Source organism: Gymnodraco acuticeps, unplaced genomic scaffold (genome assembly GCF_902827175.1).
Source record: "Gymnodraco acuticeps unplaced genomic scaffold, fGymAcu1.1, whole genome shotgun sequence".
Classification (NCBI taxonomy): Eukaryota; Metazoa; Chordata; class Actinopteri; order Perciformes; family Bathydraconidae; genus Gymnodraco; species Gymnodraco acuticeps.
The window spans coordinates 77,219-97,534 of record NW_022990230.1 but is presented as its reverse complement, the minus strand read 5'-3'; the positions used below and the strand labels follow the sequence as shown (position 1 = coordinate 97,534).

The 20,316-nt window shown below is 39.6% G+C and overlaps 1 protein-coding gene across 1 annotated transcript in view; it reads left to right on the top strand.

The window, feature by feature from the left end:
- atp2b2 (ATPase plasma membrane Ca2+ transporting 2) overlaps positions 1-20,316 on the top strand; it is a 71,994-nt gene that overhangs the window by 23,532 nt on the left and 28,146 nt on the right. The window contains 9 exon segments of the mRNA XM_034218903.1: positions 6,183-6,383; positions 9,209-9,466; positions 10,469-10,594; positions 11,978-12,103; positions 12,471-12,503; positions 14,302-14,312; positions 14,314-14,395; positions 16,608-16,649; positions 19,306-19,470. Of these exon segments, the coding sequence (XP_034074794.1) occupies positions 6,183-6,383; positions 9,209-9,466; positions 10,469-10,594; positions 11,978-12,103; positions 12,471-12,503; positions 14,302-14,312; positions 14,314-14,395; positions 16,608-16,649; positions 19,306-19,470 (1,044 nt within the window).

The following is a 20,316-nucleotide window of genomic DNA, read 5'->3' as shown; positions in this document are numbered from 1 at the left end:
TGCCGCTCCACTCCACAAGCTTATCTTGAAAGGACATTTAGAGGTCATCTCGCCATTTAATTCTTGTCTTTGTTGAAACGTGCAGTACATCCCTCTGAACAGACACACACATGCACATGCATGCTCTTGAACACAGAACACACACTTACTTACATATGCACACATTCTCCGAGGTTCAGAGTTGCGGGTATTTCCACTCAACGAGTGGGTTGCATAGTGTTTCCATGGAGATCTATTTTTAGCCGCACAAAAAAAGGACCAACTGTTAAAATATGCCATCATGTTCCCTGACTGAAAAAGATCCCATTTCCTCTCCTGCAGAAAGAATGGCTTAAAGTTTGAGTTTTTCCCAGTCTATGAAACTAGGATGCTAGGTAGGTGTCATTTGTCAAAGCAGAACCCTGCTGTGTTTAGAAGATCAGTGCATTAGCAGACATGCACACAGGAAGAGGAGAGACATTTTAGATTTGATGGTCATTGAATTTAAATACAATCTGTAAACCCTTGGTCGCATATAATGTTTCTGAAGTCTTTTAGTGCAACTTATAATTCTGATAGTGTTATAAATGTGATTCTGTTTTTCCACTTTAGACCTTTCACATCCTACTCTCAAATAAGCAGGAGAGGGAAAGAGGCTTTCATCGATTAAGAAAAGAGTCCTAAGTTGAACCCTAAGTCTAATCATTGTATTTTTAATGACATAGTATCTTATCATGATTACATTAGTGTTGTGCCTATGCCAGACTTTATGGTCAGGTTTCTAAATTGATCTTAGAGTAGAGAGGCTCATTACAGAGTCACAGAAGTAAAGGCAGCTCTGCAGCTTCTCTGCCCTGCTCCCAGGCAGCCAGAGAAGCCCATATTGATTAATTATGCTGCAGTCATGTCCTTTTCATGATTAATACCATACTTCTATTTCTGTAGCTATGTAGCGATGTGATGCACAGTCAAGTATGACCAAATGGGTTTTATTATTAAGAATGCCTGCTTAATTAGCTAGTATTCAGTGTAAGTGACTGAAACTGAGTGATTTGGTGGAATGCAACCAAAACCATAAACAAGATTCAAACTATCATGCATTTCTGGTACGATAAATGGCTTTGTTTAATCTGCTGAGTCACCAGCATGCCCACTATTTATTGTAAGTCAATAAGCTGACAATCTTAAAAATACTTCAAACTAATGACGATAGGGCATCATCTCTTATTTTAGTTTATATACTCTAGGTCGACTTTCCAAAAACTATTCAAAAATAACTTCATATAGAAAATGACCCGCTAAACAGCAACAAGAGTGCATTGTTTCTTATTCCCCTTTATTCTTTATGTACATCTCGTATAAAGTGTGTTCGGGCTCCATTACTTGCTGATGGACTGTAGCACACAGACTCCTTAGCAATCACCCTTCATCCTGTGTGAGGTTGTTGTGACTCATCTGTGTATCACCACTGCTCCTCTGCCCTCTCACTGCCTCCTCAAAATCTCCTGCCAGAGCAGTTAGGTGGGCTGACAGTATTTAGCCTACAATGTTTCATAATCTGGCAAATGAATCTTAAGCAGCGTTGCAATCAGCTATCCAGGAAGGAATGATAATATAGCAGAGGATTTTGCAGGAAGCAATGAGTATTTAATGATTAAGGAGATTGATTACAGCATAGCTTACATCTCAAGGGCGTTTAAGGAGTTGAAGCATTTAACAAGGCTAGATGTCATGCTGAACTGATGCACCACCAACACTCAGAGGAGCCTGAGATGTGTTCACTGCGGTGGATATTGCATTTAACTGTGTGTGCGTGAATCTAACCAACTGGAACTTGTTAAAGCCCGATTATATGACCTCTCGTTTTACCGTGTAATAGTGCAAGCAACTGCCGACATGCTTATCCAGCCTTATTACACACACACACACACACACACAGACACACACACACACACACACACACACACACACACACACACACACACACACACACACACACTCAAAGCATGTGCAGGCAGTCACGACTCACAGAGCCGTACACACACACACATGCATGGACACACAGACATGCTTGTATGTGATGTGAGGCAGGGTGCTGTGGAGATCAATGGGATAGCATGCTAGGTCCTCTCGCAGAGACAATTAAAAGAGAATGGATAATGAGGCTATTTATAGACTGATCTATTTGTAACCAGGGCATTCTCCTACGTAGGAGCTGGGAGTTGTTCACTTTTCTGCATGCCCTCTTTCTCTCCTTCCCCTCTCAGTTGCTCCAGCTCCCTTATTCAAGCAAGGGAATGTAAACTCTTTACTCTCCTGCTTTTCACACGACCACTCTGTCATTCCCTTTTTTGCTCTTTCTCCGACATGGGATGCATATTGAACATCAGTTATTCTCTGCATGTAATAAATGGGCTCACAGTCATTTGCATTCACATGTGAAGAAACAGTGTCATGCAGCAGTGATGTTATCAGGTGCGATCCAGGGCCACTCCTGGGAGACCCAGTGACGCACCATGCATGACATAATGCTGGGGTAATGTCTGTGGTTGTGAGAGAGAGCGACACAGACACTGTGGATACACACACTGTGAATACACACACTGTGTGCGCTCAGCTACCAGATAATGGTACTGCACTAAAAGAGCAGCCAGAGAATATGTGAATAGCACACATTTGCATTGTTGTTAGCAGGCTGCAAATATATTTTTTAAGGTTTGATTTAGTTAAAAGTTCAGAGGAGTTTCTGTATAAATATCATTATTGTACAAATATTAATATTCGGGATGCTCCGATCGATCGATATCGGCCGATATTCACTCTCTGCCGATCGATCGGTGCTCTCTATAAAGGCCGATCGTGAGAGCCGATCACATGACGTAAAATACATGAGACTTTTCTCTGTGCGCGGCAAAACAAGCTCGCCAAAATGGCTTCACCAGTCTGGCAGTATTTTAAGGTGTCCGAAAATGACAATAAAATAGCGGTATGCAACGTGTGTGAAGCAGAAATCCTGCAGCTCCACCCGCTGTGACGGACCGGTGAGCGGAGCAAAACACTCACTAAGAGTTAGACCTAACACACTTAGCTATTTTATCTACCTCTGGAACAAGCTAAACTAGTTATAAATATATTGATTCTTCACTGTCAGGTCACTCATTACTGGATCAGTGAGCTGCATGAGACCATACTGACAGGCTGTCAGGAGAGAGGGAGAGGAAAAGAGAGCTAGTTATGTTGGTTGTTGTTTGTGGAAGCGCCAGTGAATGAGCCCCATTAACTGAGTTTTAAACATCACTTTCAATCAAGATCCCCATAGGCCCCGCCCACTCGATCGGATCGGCGATCGGTATCGGCCGATACTGATTCCGGCGATCGGCCTCAAAATTGTCGATCGGAGCATCCCTAATTAATATGAAATACAATGACTTTGTAATGTACAAAAGTGAAAAAGTGTTTTGACTGATCATCATGAAACCTAAACCTCTGAGATTATGAATCACATATGACTATATTCTGAGATGTTATAGATGAAATGTTTCATCGGTCAATGAAAAACTAAATCGGTAATAATTAGTGGTGCACGATAATTATCGGCCCGATATTAGGAATTATGACGTCATCCCGATAAACCCGATAACAGTATTAATAGCCCCGATAATATACAATATATTTTTTGGGTAAAAAAAAGAAAAAGATACTGCGGTGTGGGTGGATTGGGATGAGGGGCGCTTGTTTTTCACTCGGCTCCTCCCGTTTTGCCAGTACTGTGGTATTAGTGGTTTAGGAAGAGGGGAGTTTTTCACAAATCCAGCGCTCCCTAACTCATGCCTGGCTGTGACGTAAATGGTGTGCGGCCGTGAAGCCAGGACAGTAAACAAACATGTCTTCGGTAGTATGGGACTATTTCAAAGTTTCAGAGTTAGATAGTTCGCTTGCTATTTGTATTAACAAATGCAATGCAGAAGTTCCATGAGGAGGGAAAAAGGCAACGAGCTATAATACTTCCAACCTGATTAGTCACCTGAAACACCGCCATCGCTACGATGGTGTGTTAAAAGCGTACGAAGACGCCTGCGCTGCTAAACTAGTGGTGAATCCAAAGCCAGCTGCAAAGGCACCGGGGCTTTTACTGTACCTATCGACGAGGCTTTTGAAAAAGGCAAGAACTTTATTTGGGAAAATAAATATGGTCACTTTGAAGAGTCAAAACTGTTCTTGGCTTTGTTTTGTTCATAGTAGTAATGCTCATGTCATTTGCTCACTACTAGTCTTTTTTTTACCACCAGGTGTGCAAAAACTACAGGTACATTTAATATATATATATTAGGGCTGTCAAGTTAACGCGTTAATAACGCGTTAACGCAAAAAAAAATTAACGCCACTAATTATTTTAACGCGATTAACGCATGTGTATTTTTTGTCCTCGGCCGCCCCGTAGTTTCAGAGCGCATCGAGTTTAAAATACCATCTACAAGCTGATGCTGACAGCCCCGCTCCTGCTACCCGCTTGTGGCAGACCACACTTCCACGCTCACCGGCAGGCACCGACTGGCCATCTGGAGGACCGGGAGGGTGTGTGTATGTGTGGCTCGAGCGAGCGAGAGAGAGACCTTAGGTGCATTGTTGTTGTTAGCATCTGGTGCTAGCTAGCTGCGCTAACGGATATGGAGCTGTTTAAATGAAAACAGAGGAGCGACATTTCGCCACAACTGCGCCGAGCACTTGACTTTATGCAGGAAGCCAGACAGTGGGACATTGTACGAAAAGTCAGCACACTCAGCACGGATAGTGCGCAACATGATTGCAGCGTCCAGGCAGATCCCGTTCGAGCGTATGTCTTGAGTTGCACATAGCTCCAACGATCCATCACACACACACACACACACACACACACACACACACACACACACACACACACACACACACACACACACACACACACACACACACACACACACACACACACACACACACACACACACAACACACACACAATTTGTATTGTATGAGAGAGGTTCCAGGTTGAATTGAGGCGAATATTTGTAATGTTCAGAGGTTGTTGTGTTTAATATTCATGAGAATATTTGTCATTGTTCAAATGATAATAAACATTAGCATAAAGCATATTTGTCCACTCATATGTTGATAAGAGTATTAAAAACTTGAAAAATATTCGTCTAAGGTACATTTAGAACAGATACAAAATGTGCGATTAATCGCGATTAACTATTTTAATCGACTGACAGCCCTAATATATATATTATATTATTATCGGTTATCGGTCTTGAGAAGCAGGAAGTTATCGGTAACCAATATCGTGCATCCCTAGTAATAATCAATACTATTTTGCAGCTTTGAAAATGTGATTGAATATATGAAAATGTGTCAATATGAAGAACAGAAGTAGAGTAGTACATATTTAACATAACATTTGTAATATTCACAGAACATATTCTTCTATGATTCTTATTCATCCACATTGAAAGCTTACATAATGCATAATTAAAACAAGTCAAATCAAAGATAATTGCATGCAAGCTTCTCAATTCATTGGTGTTAATGGTATTTGGATAACAAAGTTGAACGATCTCTTGCCAAAGCATTCCCTCTGATGTAACAGACCCTTTCGCCATATTATTTCAGCTACTGCACGAGCATTATTTTCTTGACAGCATTCTAAATGTAAAATGTCCCTCAGGCAATGAAGGTTTTTCAGATAAAAGAGCCAGAGATATTTATGTGCAATAGTTCATGGAGTATGAGGATGTGGATGAGGTCAAGGCCCTGATCTGCTGAGCAGAATGATATAAGGAACGCAGAGTCCAGGCCCATCATGTTGCAAACTGGAAATGACAGATGGTGTGTGTGTGCTGTAAGAGCAAAAATTATAAAAGAAAGGCAGAGAGAAAAAAAGATCCATTTCAAAGCTTAATACAAAACTATACAAAATCTAAAAATGTTCAGAAAGACGGCAATTATATCCGCAGTTTTTAGCTTTGCAGTTAAACTGATATTTATTTGCGTTTGGATAAAAATGGCTATTATATATATTGTTTTATTCTAATGTAAAATAAATGCAGATTGCTGTAGTGTTAACCCTTAATATGTACAACATTAAATTCGCCTGTTAGAACATCCGACACACTTTGATGATAATTGATCAACACATCTCTAACTCCTTCTCCCTCTCTCTGTCTAAGGTCTCGCAGGTGACCAAACTGACCTGGACAAGAGGAAAGAAATCTATGGTAAAAACGTGATACCTCCAAAGAAGCCAAAAACCTTCCTGCAGCTGGTATGGGAGGCCCTGCAGGACGTCACCCTCATCATCCTGGAGATTGCTGCCCTGATCTCCCTGGGACTCTCCTTCTACCACCCCCCCGGAGACAGCAGCGGAGAATGTGAGTTTAGTGACTTTAAAGGTCCCCTATTATACTGTTTTTCATCCATATATTATAGGTCTCAGTTATATACAAAACATGTCTCTGAAGTGTTTGGCTCCAAATACCAAACAGATCGTGCATTGCAGCATCCCATAAACCCCTCTGTTTCAGCCCTGTTTCAAAAGTGCTGTTACTTTAGATGAAAATAAGGAGCCCCTCCCCTCTGAGAGATATTTGGTTAAAAAGAACACAATGGTGCTATAGGAGGAGATGCAGGTGATAAGGAGGAGATTCAGGTGATACCTTGGTTGGTGATTGGCTAATGGTTACACAAGCCAATAATTCGTTATGACATCATAAAGTGGCCAAAATCTGATCAGCTCATTTTCAGTTTTTATTTAAATGAATCGGGACAAAAAGTGAGCGAATATTTTTTCCTGAATCGTTCAGAATCTCTTTACTCAGAGGGGACACATGTTTATGCATAAAAGACGTGACAAAGTGGATTTTGCACAATAGGTGACCTTTAAATTCTGTCTTGTCATTTGTTTGGAGGTCTTTAGATTAGCACAAACACACACACTTCTACAGGCACTCACTTCCCCACACACTTTTTAATTGCTGATGTAGGTCGTACTTTTTGACCTGCCTCATGAGATCAAGCTTGCTCGTGAGTGTGCGTGCACAATATGAACGTGTTAAATGTGTGCACGAGAGGTACCGGGAAGGTTAATGAAGCGTTGAGTAGAGAAATAACCTTGAGCTCCCTGAGCTCATACATCAGCACTGTGAGCCGTGAAACAGGAAATGAAGACAGAGATCATAACGAGGTGCTGAGTCAGCAACATCACTCATTGCTCAAAGCATTATCACAGTAATGGAATTCAGTTAGCCTGCCAAAGGGACCAGTCATCATTTTAAGGGTTTTAAAGTGTTATGAAGGTAGAAATACCAGAGAAAGAAGAAAAGGTAACCGTCTCACTTGCATGGGTAGTTAATCAAATCATTGTTTAGTTAATAACATGTTTTAGTTGGTTGGTTAGGATTAAGTCAGGGTTAATGAGAGAGACAATTATTTATTCAGTCAGCCAAAAACTCCAGTCATAAAATGATTGGTAATTTGATCGCACCTTTCTGTTCATTTGATTATTTTCTTTGCATATTTTGAGCAGCATTGCTTTATGAGTGAGCTCTCCAAATAAAGCAGATTTTCCTACTGTGATAGCATTGCAATCATGCAAGATGGAGTCATGAAACTACATGGTTTGAACTTTGAAGATGAGATCAAATTGAAGGCTGAATTGGCCCTGGGTGCAAAGGGGTAGGATGTGCCCCCCCCATCCTGATATATGTAAAAAGAAAATATCCCACTCATTAATGCTTTAAGGATTTGTTTATTTATAGGTCAAAACAAGCTCAACAGTCCAAAAATCGAAGGTGGTGGGATGACTTAATTCTCATTTACATATGAAACAGCCTGGCTGCAGTTGAATGAGGATGCTCTTAATTGCGTCTTGTATCAAAGACGCAACGTGAATCTAAACAAATCCTTGAGAAAGAAAATACCGTAAGTAGACTCAGATTCCAATATGGTTGTGCCTATAGTCAGTCATATATAAACTTACATCCCACCCAGTTGTGAATGTTTTTCCATCGCTGCACTAGCTATTATATGTCCTGCTTTGGGCTTAAATGTTGCCCAGTTGTGTCACTTCAGCACCATGGACAGCTGCAAATGTGCTGCATAGTTGTGTGTCTTTCCATGAGAGATACAAGAAAACAGTTTGTGCACACATGTACGTGTTTATATTGTTCATAAAAAGCTTTTTTAACAATCTTTTTTGTCTTCACAAGATAGTAAAATGACTTCACTTATCACATCAATGCCAACCTTACGTTGCATAATCTTTATGGAGAAGGTGAACTAACCAGTAGCTATTTTTTTTCTGACACTGTACAAACTAGAGAAAAAAAAAGTGCAATTAAATACATTCAATGAACAATACTTAGTCATTTACATTAAATGTTAATATTTTTTAGATAACAATATAATTATTATATGTCCTAGAAATGTCTCCCTTTGTGCGCAACCTACATGAATGTATGAGTACATGTGTGCAGTGCTACTGGCGGTCTAACATGTGTCGGCGTGTGCAGTAAATCCACTACATGAACATATTGATTGGAATCCCTTTGTAGTGCAACAGAAAGCCCAAATTACTTCTTTGAGTCTAGTTCTTGCTTGATTCAGATCCTTCATTATGTAATGCCTAAAATATGGGGGCTTTATGTTCTTTTGTGAGCTGCAATTTCTGTACAGTCCAAAGCAAATCACCCCACTGAGGGCCTTTGAAGTCAGCTAGTCACGAGTGTAGCCACTATAGCGCCCAGAGTATTACAGGAAGCAGCACGGGGATGACTGGGAATAAGCCTTGTTTCATTCCCAAATATACCCAAGAGCACAGCCAGTAGACTGCAGGGCATTCATAGGAAGTGGAGCATACAAATGGCCAGTCTAGGAGAAGTGAATTCTCTAAAGATTTTATAATATTTTGTTTCTGAAATTGTCTTTTTATATGACATACATTGTACACAGGCAAAGAGTTCGCACTCACTCTCTCCAGTGTGATTTTCGATTACACCGGTTGAGTGTCTTTCTTTATAAAGTGTTCATACTATACACATAAAGGAGCTTACAGTACATACCTTAGCTTACAGTACATACCTTAGTATGAAATCAGACTCAGTGTCATCAGAACACATTCTAAAAAGACACAGAAAATAGTATAACACCTTTATAATTTTTACTCTTTTGCTCTTCTTTCCATCCTACCCTTGTGCAGTCTGTGGCGCGGGTGCAGCTGGGGTGGAGGACGAGGGCGAGGCGGACGCCGGCTGGATCGAGGGCGCCGCCATCCTGTTGTCTGTGGTGTGTGTGGTGCTGGTGACAGCTTTCAACGACTGGTCGAAAGAGAAGCAGTTCCGTGGGCTGCAGAACCGCATCGAGCAGGAGCAGAAGTTCCAGGTGGTCCGCGGCAGCCAGGTCATACAGCTGCCCGTGTCAGACATAGTGGTGGGGGACATCGCTCAGATCAAATACGGTAGGTGTGAGGAAGTTGTCAAACTGTACACGTATGTGTGTCAGGGTCCCCGCCGATCCTTAAAAAGTCTTAAAAGTCTTACATTTATTTGTCGGTATTCAAGGTCTAAAAAGGTCTGGAATTTTAGGAGGGGAGGTATTACATGTTATCTGGTGCAGAATGAATGAGTGTGCAGGGGGGACATTGGTTTCCATTGGTCTACTGCTATACAATTCTTTTTTTGTTAATGCGAAGGCAGTCATGTCAGGTAATGTGTACTGAATACTTCCCGTTATTCAAATGCAATAAAACTCAGTAACGGTTTATACTGTTGTCTAGTTCATCGATTTTTTTGTATTGGTATTATTTTTTCTTAAAAGTCATTAAATGTGTACTTAGAAAATGTGCAGATACCCTGGTTTGTGTTATATGAAGAAGCTAATGCATTTTGAAAGTTGTGTAAGCTCAAATGCCAACCACTTCTTGATGCATATTCATAGTTTATAGATCTTTAAACAGGATTAATAAAAGGTTGGTACATTTCAGAATACCAAACATGAGCTGCAAGAGGCTTCTGTGGTCACAAAGCTCCCTCCCCCAAAGCAAATACTATCAAACGGCTGCGACTGTTTTGATTCTGCTGCAAAGTGCGGCAGATTTCTACTGTGGCTTTCATTGAAACACTGATTAAAGTGAACTAAAATGGACCAACGTTTTTAGTACATTTTGATAACTTTGGTGTGCCTGGACGTGCCCACCGACTTTATCCATTGGCTAGTCTTTTGTTCTGTGCAAAGTCAATTTTGTGGTTCAGTGGCAATTTTGTGGTCCCCCTCTACTTCCAGAGAGGGGGATTACAATTATAAAGTCCACTTTAACAATTACATAGATTTATGCAACAGTGTTTAAATGTTGAGGAATGAGTTGTGTTGTGAATGTGTTTTTCTTAACTTACTTTAGTGTGTAAGGCAGTATCTATAAATGACAGAAAATCTAGCAACTCTGCTGTTTCCATGATTACAGGTGATCTGCTTCCTGCTGATGGCGTGTTGATCCAGGGCAATGACCTGAAGATTGATGAGTCATCACTGACCGGAGAGTCCGACCACGTCAAGAAGAACGCAGACAAAGACCCCATGCTGCTGTCTGGTATGTTGTCACTGCTCTCAGTAGAGATGGATGAGTCTGTTCTGCACGCCAAGGCCATGTCTGCTGCATGTAATGTGGGACGTTTGAAGGACAAAGGGACAGGAGGAGACTCAACTCACACCGTTTTTTAAATCTTTAATGTTATTGTATTCAAAACATAGAAAGCAGTTTGGAATTATTGAATCCTTCAAAAAAACCTTCAATGGCAATTTGACAATATGTCACCATGCACATAACATCAGAAAATACAGTAGGTAGATTTTTTAGACCTACTAGCCAAATGTCACAGTATTTTATTTTCATCTACTGCATTACATAACTGACATAATTAAAAATACTAAATGGTATCATAATAATCAGGGCTTTTTACAATGACTACATGCAACTGTGTAATGTGGCATATAACAAGAAGGCTTCACACATTTTTCTAGTTTATTGAAGGAGTAGATTTAGTCTTCAAGCACACAGTCACAGTCATGGCATTACCTCGGACTAAAGACAATAGGTTCTTAATTATAATCTAATTATAAAGGCAACAGAAGACACTGGTGACGCCCTGGAGGCTTTATTTCATCTATGTCCCCTCTGTATTGGTTCGCTGCAGCAGGGACACCAGAATCTGCAGCTGTTGAATTTCTGAAGAATCTCACTGATAACAGAAACATGCGTTAATCTGATCTCACATCTTAGAACTTTTCCCGTGGATAATTAGCTGTGTGCCTTTTGTTGCCTCCTTTAATTAGCCTAATATTCACCCACATGGACTTTCTCTCCCAAAGGTTAATAATGTTCTCCGTGTGTATACTTGTGTATACTACACAAGCACAGAAGTCTACTACACGCTTTTCCATCGGGCACTTCTTAAAACTGTTTTTGGCTCTCTACTCCAGCACATTTACAATAAGACTTTGTGTAAGAATTGAGAATAATTTGCTGTATGAATGAGAATTAAGAATAAAATGCTGTCCTTTGGTTTTAACGATTTAATGTTTGATATAGTGACGGTGATATATAATTAAATGTTCTAGATCAACCATGTGAGTCACACTTATGTGTTTTAAATTGTATGTAGCATACCAACCAATAACAACTTTTATACTGTTCAAAAAATAATTAATAGAATAATTGGTCAAATAAGGAAATTAACAATTATTATATTTAGTGTAGTTATATTTTACTTCATTCTATTTAAAAGAAGTGTCAATAGTTTTAGCGATTAAGTAACCAAATCATTCATTCAATGTATTCCTCTAGTATCTTTACCGTAGTGCAAACAAATGCACGCATTCATTCCGGGTTATAAAAGAATTGCGTAAGTTATCACAAACGCATTTAATCTTGTTGTAACATCCTACCATTACACCCTACTGCACTTTCTTCCAGGCACCCATGTGATGGAGGGATCAGGGCGCATGGTGGTGACGGCTGTGGGGGTCAACTCTCAGACTGGAATCATCATGACCCTGCTGGGGGCCGGCCCAGAGGAGGAGGAGAAGAAAGAAAAGAAAGGTCAGATCATTAAATAATCATTTTCTACAAATGCAAGATGTGTCTGCACTTGCTTCAGAAGTATTACGGTCATTTGTAAGTGTGGCTCAGATATGCACCCTTGAAAAACCTGTCCTTATGTCCTGAAAGTGTAAGAGTGTACGATGAATGCATAATATATATAAGGGTTATTAACAATAAGCTCATATGTACACCTGTTGAACTGTTCTGAACTGTATAAGCCTGTTGTAGGTATTTGGGCAGCACCTGAATGGATGTAAGCACTGTATGATATTAGCATGTTGTGGTACACTTGTGAGCTGCAGTATCCAGGTTCTGTGGGTTCAGGTGCATTGTTGTACTCACTCTCTTATCCTTCACCTCAAAGGAGGGGCAGTGGAAGACGGACACCAGAATACAGGTAGAGTATCACCTTTGTCTGACCCCTGGGAGTGGTACTTTATCCTTTTGCTCTCTAACCCTTAATGATCCCCAATGAACCGCCGTTATTCTACACCCCTTTCCTGTAGCCGAGCACCCTTTCCCCTGTGTAATTCCCCTCTTATAAAGAGAAGCTGCATCCTCACAACACTGCATCTTCTCAAGTGTTGACAGATGACACATTTCACAATGCATAATCCTCTCCCCATATAACAGACACTGCACTCATCAAACTAACTAGCTAGCATTCAACAGCAGTCCTGTTTCAAAGACCTATTGAATGCCACGAGTAAACAAAGGCTGTCAGACTAATCTCATTTCTGCATTACAGAACAATGGCATGAGAGCGACAGCCTTGCAGGTGTACAGCACATGTACCAGCAGTAGAGTGGAGTGCACAGTAAAAGCTTTTGAAAGATGTAGTGTGCATGGATAGCTGACTTAATGTTTTGAGGCATTTTGCTTTAGTGCTGTCTCAGAATTGGTGTAGAAGTAACAATAAAACATGTCTTATCCTGAAGATAATACTTGGATCTGAAAACATCACATGTTCTTCCTTCGACCTATAGTTGCATTTTGTTCCTAAATGTTCATCAATCTGATATGATAGTCTAAGCTCATTGAACTATCTAAATTCACTTTGAATTGACCTTTTACGTTAACACATCCTGGATCCTTGATTTAAAGATGCAGACTTTACATCATGCACTTTATATATGGCGTAATAACTTTTACAGTTGTATTAAGACTCTCTAAATATGACTTAATCAGCCTAGAGTAGCATTATGATGCAGGTGGATTATGTGACAACATCATGCTCATGATTGCATCAGTACTTTGTACTGAAATCCATAAGTTGCTGTGTCATTTTAGAAAGCAAATGTTTTTTCAGTAAGCTTATCAATGAATAAGGGAGAATAAACATTCATGCTACTGTAAGTCATAGTTTTTTGTTAACAATTAAAACAATGATCAACCTTCAATTGGATTTCATTCTTCCAGTCGTCATCGTTAATGTGACTGTTGTCAAAAGACATAAAAACATCTATGCAAGATCCATTTCAGGTTTAAAAAAAAATACTATATATACAGTAGGAGGGTCAAAATGTGGAAACTAACATTTAACACTACTCAAATGCATCAGTTCAGTCCCTAACTGGTTGGGACATGTGTTATTACCTTGCAAATACGCTGGCCTTTTATTTTCATTTTTGACAGTTTATTTACAGAGTGGCTATGCAACACTTTTCTGTTCACAATATGATTTTGTGATGCTAAAAGATACTACATGAATAACATGGTTTAAAGGAACTTTACATACAATTAACACAAACAACTACAACACCAGTATTTCAATAATGGTAAAGCTATTGTATATTGACAGAATTATAAGATATTCAGTGTATTGAAACATCTTTTTTTCATATTTTTAGGCTCTGGTTTTACATGTTACTATATCTTTTTTCTATACATGTTATGTGAAATGTCATGTTTCATGTCTGTCTAATGTTACACTTTTTTGTTCTATTGGCATACCTTGAAATGACATAACATACATATACTAACATAAATAATAGACACATTAAACATGTTTAAACTACGCTGATCACATCACCAGACGTTAGTATACACATACATACTATAAGCTGAGACTCTTAAATGTGCTATAACCATGTTATTTCTGTTCATTGTCTTGTGTGTGCACATGCGCGCGTGTGTGTGTGTGTGGGCGCGTGTGTTTTGGTTCATTCTGTTCGGCCTTCATTGTTACTGGCTAGACTGCTCCCACCCCCCCCATCCACCCCATCGCAACTATAGCCACGGATGGGGCTGCAGGCATTAATGCCCCTGGCAGTGCCAGCCTAATTAATGGTAGGTTGACAAAACCTCTGACCTCTTTCTGTTGTGACCTTTGACCCCTCCTACCGTCTCCATTCTGAAACTGCCTCCTATCACGGGTGGTCATCTTCTTCTCTACCTTTTGTTTCAGTTGTGTTGGACCCTTTTGTATCCATGTTGTCAATGCACGTACTTTTGTAGTTGTAGAAAGTAGTTTTGTGTTTCTTTTTCTTCTCTTTATGCTATTTTTTGTCTTGTAGGCCATTTAGCGTATATTCATTAAACCTCTCTTGGAAGAATGACTTTTTTCTAATGAAAACTGAATCAAATGAAACACATAAGGTCTTTGTGATTCTAAGTAGTGAAATCTGGTTGAGCCTTTTTTTCAAGATAGGGGTGTTGTTAAGTACATGTTGTTACCATCAGACAGAGCCAGGTAATCTTTGCAGTGTTTGCTGTCCACATGCTAAGCTAACAAGCTGCTGGTGGAACTGCCATATTTATTGGACATTCAGATTTTTCTAATCTAACAAAAGTTTCCTGAAATTGTTGAATGACTCTTAAAATGGTGTTGACCTTTTTTTAGAAGTTTAGTTTATACATTTTCATATTAATCCAGATTTCTGACAATATACAATAGGGCCATCTTCTATATTTGGGTGTCCTTTGGGATCACTTAGTGCAAGTCCTCTGTTTTCAGGTTAGCTTGACAAGATGCAAAAGCTTAACGATATGTATTGTTCCACTGGGTTATCTATCATCTTTGTCTCCTTGGAAAGATTCCACAAAATGTGTGTTCCCGAAGCAGGAGGGGGGTGATTTGCACTTTAATGGTGACCTCGTGCTGTCCTGGGCGGGAATGGAGCGATTTGTCGTCTTAGCTATATTGTGATTCAAGGGAACTTGCTAGTGTGGAATCGCAGGTGAAACGAGCCATTTATACTTCACAAACATGCTGTGGATTCTGAAATATCTGGTGTTCAAACACTATCTAAGTCATTTTCTCTTTCACACATTTGAGCAAAAAAAAAGCATTTACAGACAGATGTTGTGAAACAAATGCAAATCTCTATAATTATAGCCTGGGTGGATAATGTGATCAAAAGTGCTGCATAAAATAAATGCTTTCTTTATTATTTTGTCTTTTATTGTAAGCACTGTGTGTTAATTTTGTTTAAAGGCACAAGACAATAGTAATTATTCTTCATTCGTTTGATATATTCTGTGTGTAGTTATTGAATCTGTAATTCTACTAGCAAGTTGATTCTGCATTTTGAAACCGTAGCGTGTGCTTCAAACGCATTTAAATTAAGTATACACTAAGTTTGCTCCTTGTGTAAGCAGAATCCAACAACAGCATAATAATTCAGCATCTCTGAACTTAGATTTCGATTTTCCTCCTGTTGTTCTTATGTAACATGCCATGTGGGAGGCTTTTCCTTCTGGCTCTCTCTCTCTCTCTCCCTCTCTTTTCGTATTTCTCCTACCTCCTGTCTGCTTCACTCTTAAGCGTTCGATCTTGCATGAGCTCTCTGAACTTTCCTCTTATGCATGCTGTCTCTTGTGTTTGTGTGTGTGTGTGTGTGTGTGTGTGTGTGTGTGTGTGTGTGTGTGTGTGTGTGTGTGTGTGTGTGTGTGTGTGTGTGTGTGTGTGTGTGTGTGTGTGTGTTTGTCCTGTACACTCCCCCACTGTCAGTGTTCAGTGTAATGCTGTATCTACTGTATTTCTTGAAATCTAATTTGATACCCTAGCTATTTGACTCGTATTGGTGATAATTTGTGCTCATAGTGTGATTATGTCCTTCAGGACAATATTTTAAACGAAGAATCCTGCAGAAAGTGTACAGTTAATGTTCTGAATGATATGTCATACACAATATATTTTGATGTTAAACATGTTTTTCAGTAATGCCCATTAAGCATTTTTTGTTATATTCTTATGCAATCTAATCAAATATTTTGAAATGTAATGTTCTCGACATAAGACAAGAAAGAATTCTGCACACTATGGTTTTTCTCTGTGGCCCCTTTCCAAGAGAGGTACTGTAGATTCTGCTTGCATTACATATCGTACAAATCAAAAGCCTTCTTATGTGACACAGAGACGTTTTATTAAAAGTCATTTCCCTGTCTCCTTGTTTGTGATTTTTGTTTTTTTACTGTGTGTGCTGCCTGTGGTGATGATTTGTTGACATGTCTGCCTTGGTTATTTTTGTTGTTATTGTCTTGTATGTCTCCATCATAGGTAAAATGCAAGATGGCAATATGGAGAGCAACCAGATTAAAGGTAACCAGACCATATCTTTCACTCTCTCCTCCCCTGCCTTCTCTCTTACTCTTTTACTCATATTTTCCTTTCTATGACATGTGGTGTAAGCTCTGGGTCAAATGCAGGTGACAAAATCCCACATTGCTTTGTTTATTCCCGCCTTTATTATATCCTGCACTTTTAATACTTGATGTCTCAAGTTGTTTAGTCTTTCTCTGATTAATGTCAGTGCTTGACCCAGGTTTCACCTGCAGTCATGTTTGGTAAGAAAATCCCTCCCTTCACTCTGTCTGTCACTGGTGTGTTGTTTTGTTGTTGTTGTTCTTGTTGTGTTGTTGACTTGTCTTGTTCTGTGTGAGAAAACATAAAACTGTCCCTCAACTACTTCCTCGCTCAGGGTTCCTTCTTCGAACCAAACCCTCTCTAAACTTTCCTCTCGAGTACTCGAGTATTATATCACACCCTGGTTTACCTTTTCCAATGTTTCTTGAAATGTTCCCCACATTCGGATGTATATGTTCTGTCATTAAAGGGATCAACTATTTGTTTACGGTGTCCTCCGGGGCTTTAGCTGCAGCAATGTTTGTTTCAAATATTGTTTATCTATCAATTTAGTTTGTGAAAAATGATGCTCATCCCAATATCTTAGTGTTTCTTACAAGCTATAAAAGATAGAACAAGGAGCACATTTACACATTCAAAACATGTTTGATTTTTAAACAAATAAATAAACTGTCCTGTCTGAATCAACCAATTGATTAATTACATACCACAGTAAAAAGACTAATATTGTTTCTGACATTTAAATATTCAAACTTGGAAATAATTGACAACCTTTCCACTAATAATGTATCTACAAGTCTATTTACTAAGTTGAAGCATTCATTTAATGTCTAAACGTGTTTTGTCTTTCAAAAGAAAAGCGTGTAGCGATTTAATAAGCACAGATTGAGCAAGTCAAAGTGTCCCCAAAGGGAAGGGTAAATGATGACTTTCCACACCTTGGTAGGCTATGATGAGTCGGATAAACACACTTACTGTTTTGCAGTGGCGAACCGTGATCCTTAAGATATTTTGTACGATATTCTGCCTTTGTACGCACAGTAACAATCCTACAGTGGCGAACCGTGTCTATCACAACTGGACCTTATGTAGACACACACACCCCCCGCGGCCGCCCCTCCCCCCCTCCGCGGCATTATAATGTCCGTCTTTTCACTGAATTGTCGTCTTGAAAAGGGTACTCACAACAATTCCGCAACAACTTCATCTTCACCTGTTGCACTTGTCATTTCAACGTTAGAAACAATAAAACGGCATGAATTGCTTCGTCGCATTCATCTAGATCCTCTGTCTCGAGCCAGTTAACTAGCGGGCCTTCTAGAGTACTCTGGAACCGAGGGAAACTCTGAAAGAATACGCCCATTGGCTACAAATCAATATATGATTGGTTGATCAAACTGTCAGTCCAAACGTACGCTCTCATTCAGTGCAACGGCCAGGGCATTCGATCAAGGATGTAGAATACATTGGTTGAAGGATATTCTACCCAGAGACCCAGAACAAGATCTGGTTGCTTTCTTTTCTAACACAAAACCACTGAAATGCGTAGTGCATGGTCCGAGAAGGACAAACAAATCAACGTAACACTGTAATATTACAGATCAACAACACAGATACAATTCTCATTTATTCATTTTATATACATTTTATTTATATAATTAAGTGTTGAGTGTTCCAGGGTATTCTCTGAATACCTTGAAGGCCCTGACGGTTCGCCACTGCTGTTTTGTATCATTAGCCTTGGGAAAACTATAAGCAAAACCAGAGAATGTCTTTTGGGTGATCATCATTCCCTGCCTCACAGTGATTGAAAAACGGGGCTGATCTTTGGTAAGAGATACATAAGGAAGGACTGAACTGTATGTGTGTGAGAGGGGGAGATAGATGAAGACAACAGAACATAGGAAACCTTGTTTCTGCCAAACAATAATTGGTTCTTTCAGTACATAGTAGGTAGAATATGATGTCATCTCAAAGTGTGAAGATGTGGACACTGGATTTGGACCTTTTGACTGGTAGAGGCAGTTTTATTGAATTGTCTTTATATTGTTTATTCTGCTGAGAGTTGACATGTTATACACTTTAGCTTATTGTGATTTATTTGTGTGTAAAATGTGCTTCAGTATTTATAAGGTTTATTTTTCCTCACGCTTTCCACATGATAAGCAGGCTTCAAATCTTTGAACATGGCCATGGATTACAACCACTGAATTATTCATGACTTACTGTAAATATGTGTATTTGATGAAAAATAGCATGAACGCTAAGAAACGCAGTGATTCCCTTTTCTACACCAAAAGAAGACCTACATTTTCATGCTTTCTAGTTGTTATTCTTTATATAGAAACACGGTTCACAACCTTTTTGAGTTAACCAAGAAGACACTGCAGGGACAAACAAACAATTCTTATTATGGTATGGTAAAGCTTAATATATCCCAATTATTTCCCATTGTGTCATGGGATGTCATATGGTATCTTCCTGGTTTTATATCCAAACTATCTCTGCTGTATAACCTGGGTTTGAAGCCTAGCCCCCTGGTTGCCCCATTCCCTCGGTCTAATCTACATCTCTAACGCTGCTTCTGTCTGTTTCTTTGTGGTGTTTACAGTCAAGAAGCAGGATGGAGCCGCTGCCATGGAGATGCAGCCTCTAAAGAGTGCTGAAGGTGGAGAGTCCGAGGAGAAAGAGAAGAAGAAGCATACCGGTTCGAAGAAAGAGAAGTCTGTGCTCCAAGGGAAGCTGACCAAACTGGCTGTCCAGATCGGCAAAGCAGGTACAAGTCCATCGCCTTGTCAGGCCGTTAAATCAGGGACAACAAGGCGCTGAGCCGTCATCCTGTCAGTCAAACAAGGTCGTGCACTGACTTCTTGTCTACCTAAAAGCAATCAAATGAGTTGAGAAGAATGCAAAAGTGTCTGAATTTTGGAAGTGTAGAAGAGTCTGTTCCCTTTTATTTTTCTAAATGACCTTCCATCTAGGGACATGCTGAATCATTGTAATGGGAACATCTGAGATTGCATTATGCCTTTTCCCTTCTGCATTTTCTGCAATCCAGCAAGCATTTTTTAGTAACAGATGCCCACATGCCATGTACTGTATGCCCACATTGTGGGTGTCCTCGCAGCAGCAACAAAGTAGGATTACTGTTTAACAAATAAGAGAAATTAGTATCACATACCTAAATTGCAACATGCAAAAAATGCAGGGTTTTCTGTACCGTGCTTGGGTATTTTTCCTTAGATAAATCCGTAATAGGTGATTAGCAAGTTAAACTGCCAAGGCTCTCTTCGAGAGGCTTATTTTGTTGTTGGGTTTATCATTTCTTGAGAAGCCCTTAAAGAAGTCCCTGTTATTACAGTGGGCTGTTATACAGACTGTTGGTGTAGTAGGGGATGGATTGAGGAGAGCGTGTCAGAACAATTAACTACTGTTACTGGACTAGCACACAAGCAGCAGTTGGATCATATGGCCTTCCACTCTCACTCTGTGTGCCTATTTTTTTAATTATATATTAATGCAGCTTCACTGCTCTCAATAGACTCCTAATAATAAACCTTACCAAACTGGTACATTGTCATGAGGAATGATGAAGAAATGTAGATAGAGGGATAAGTGGTTA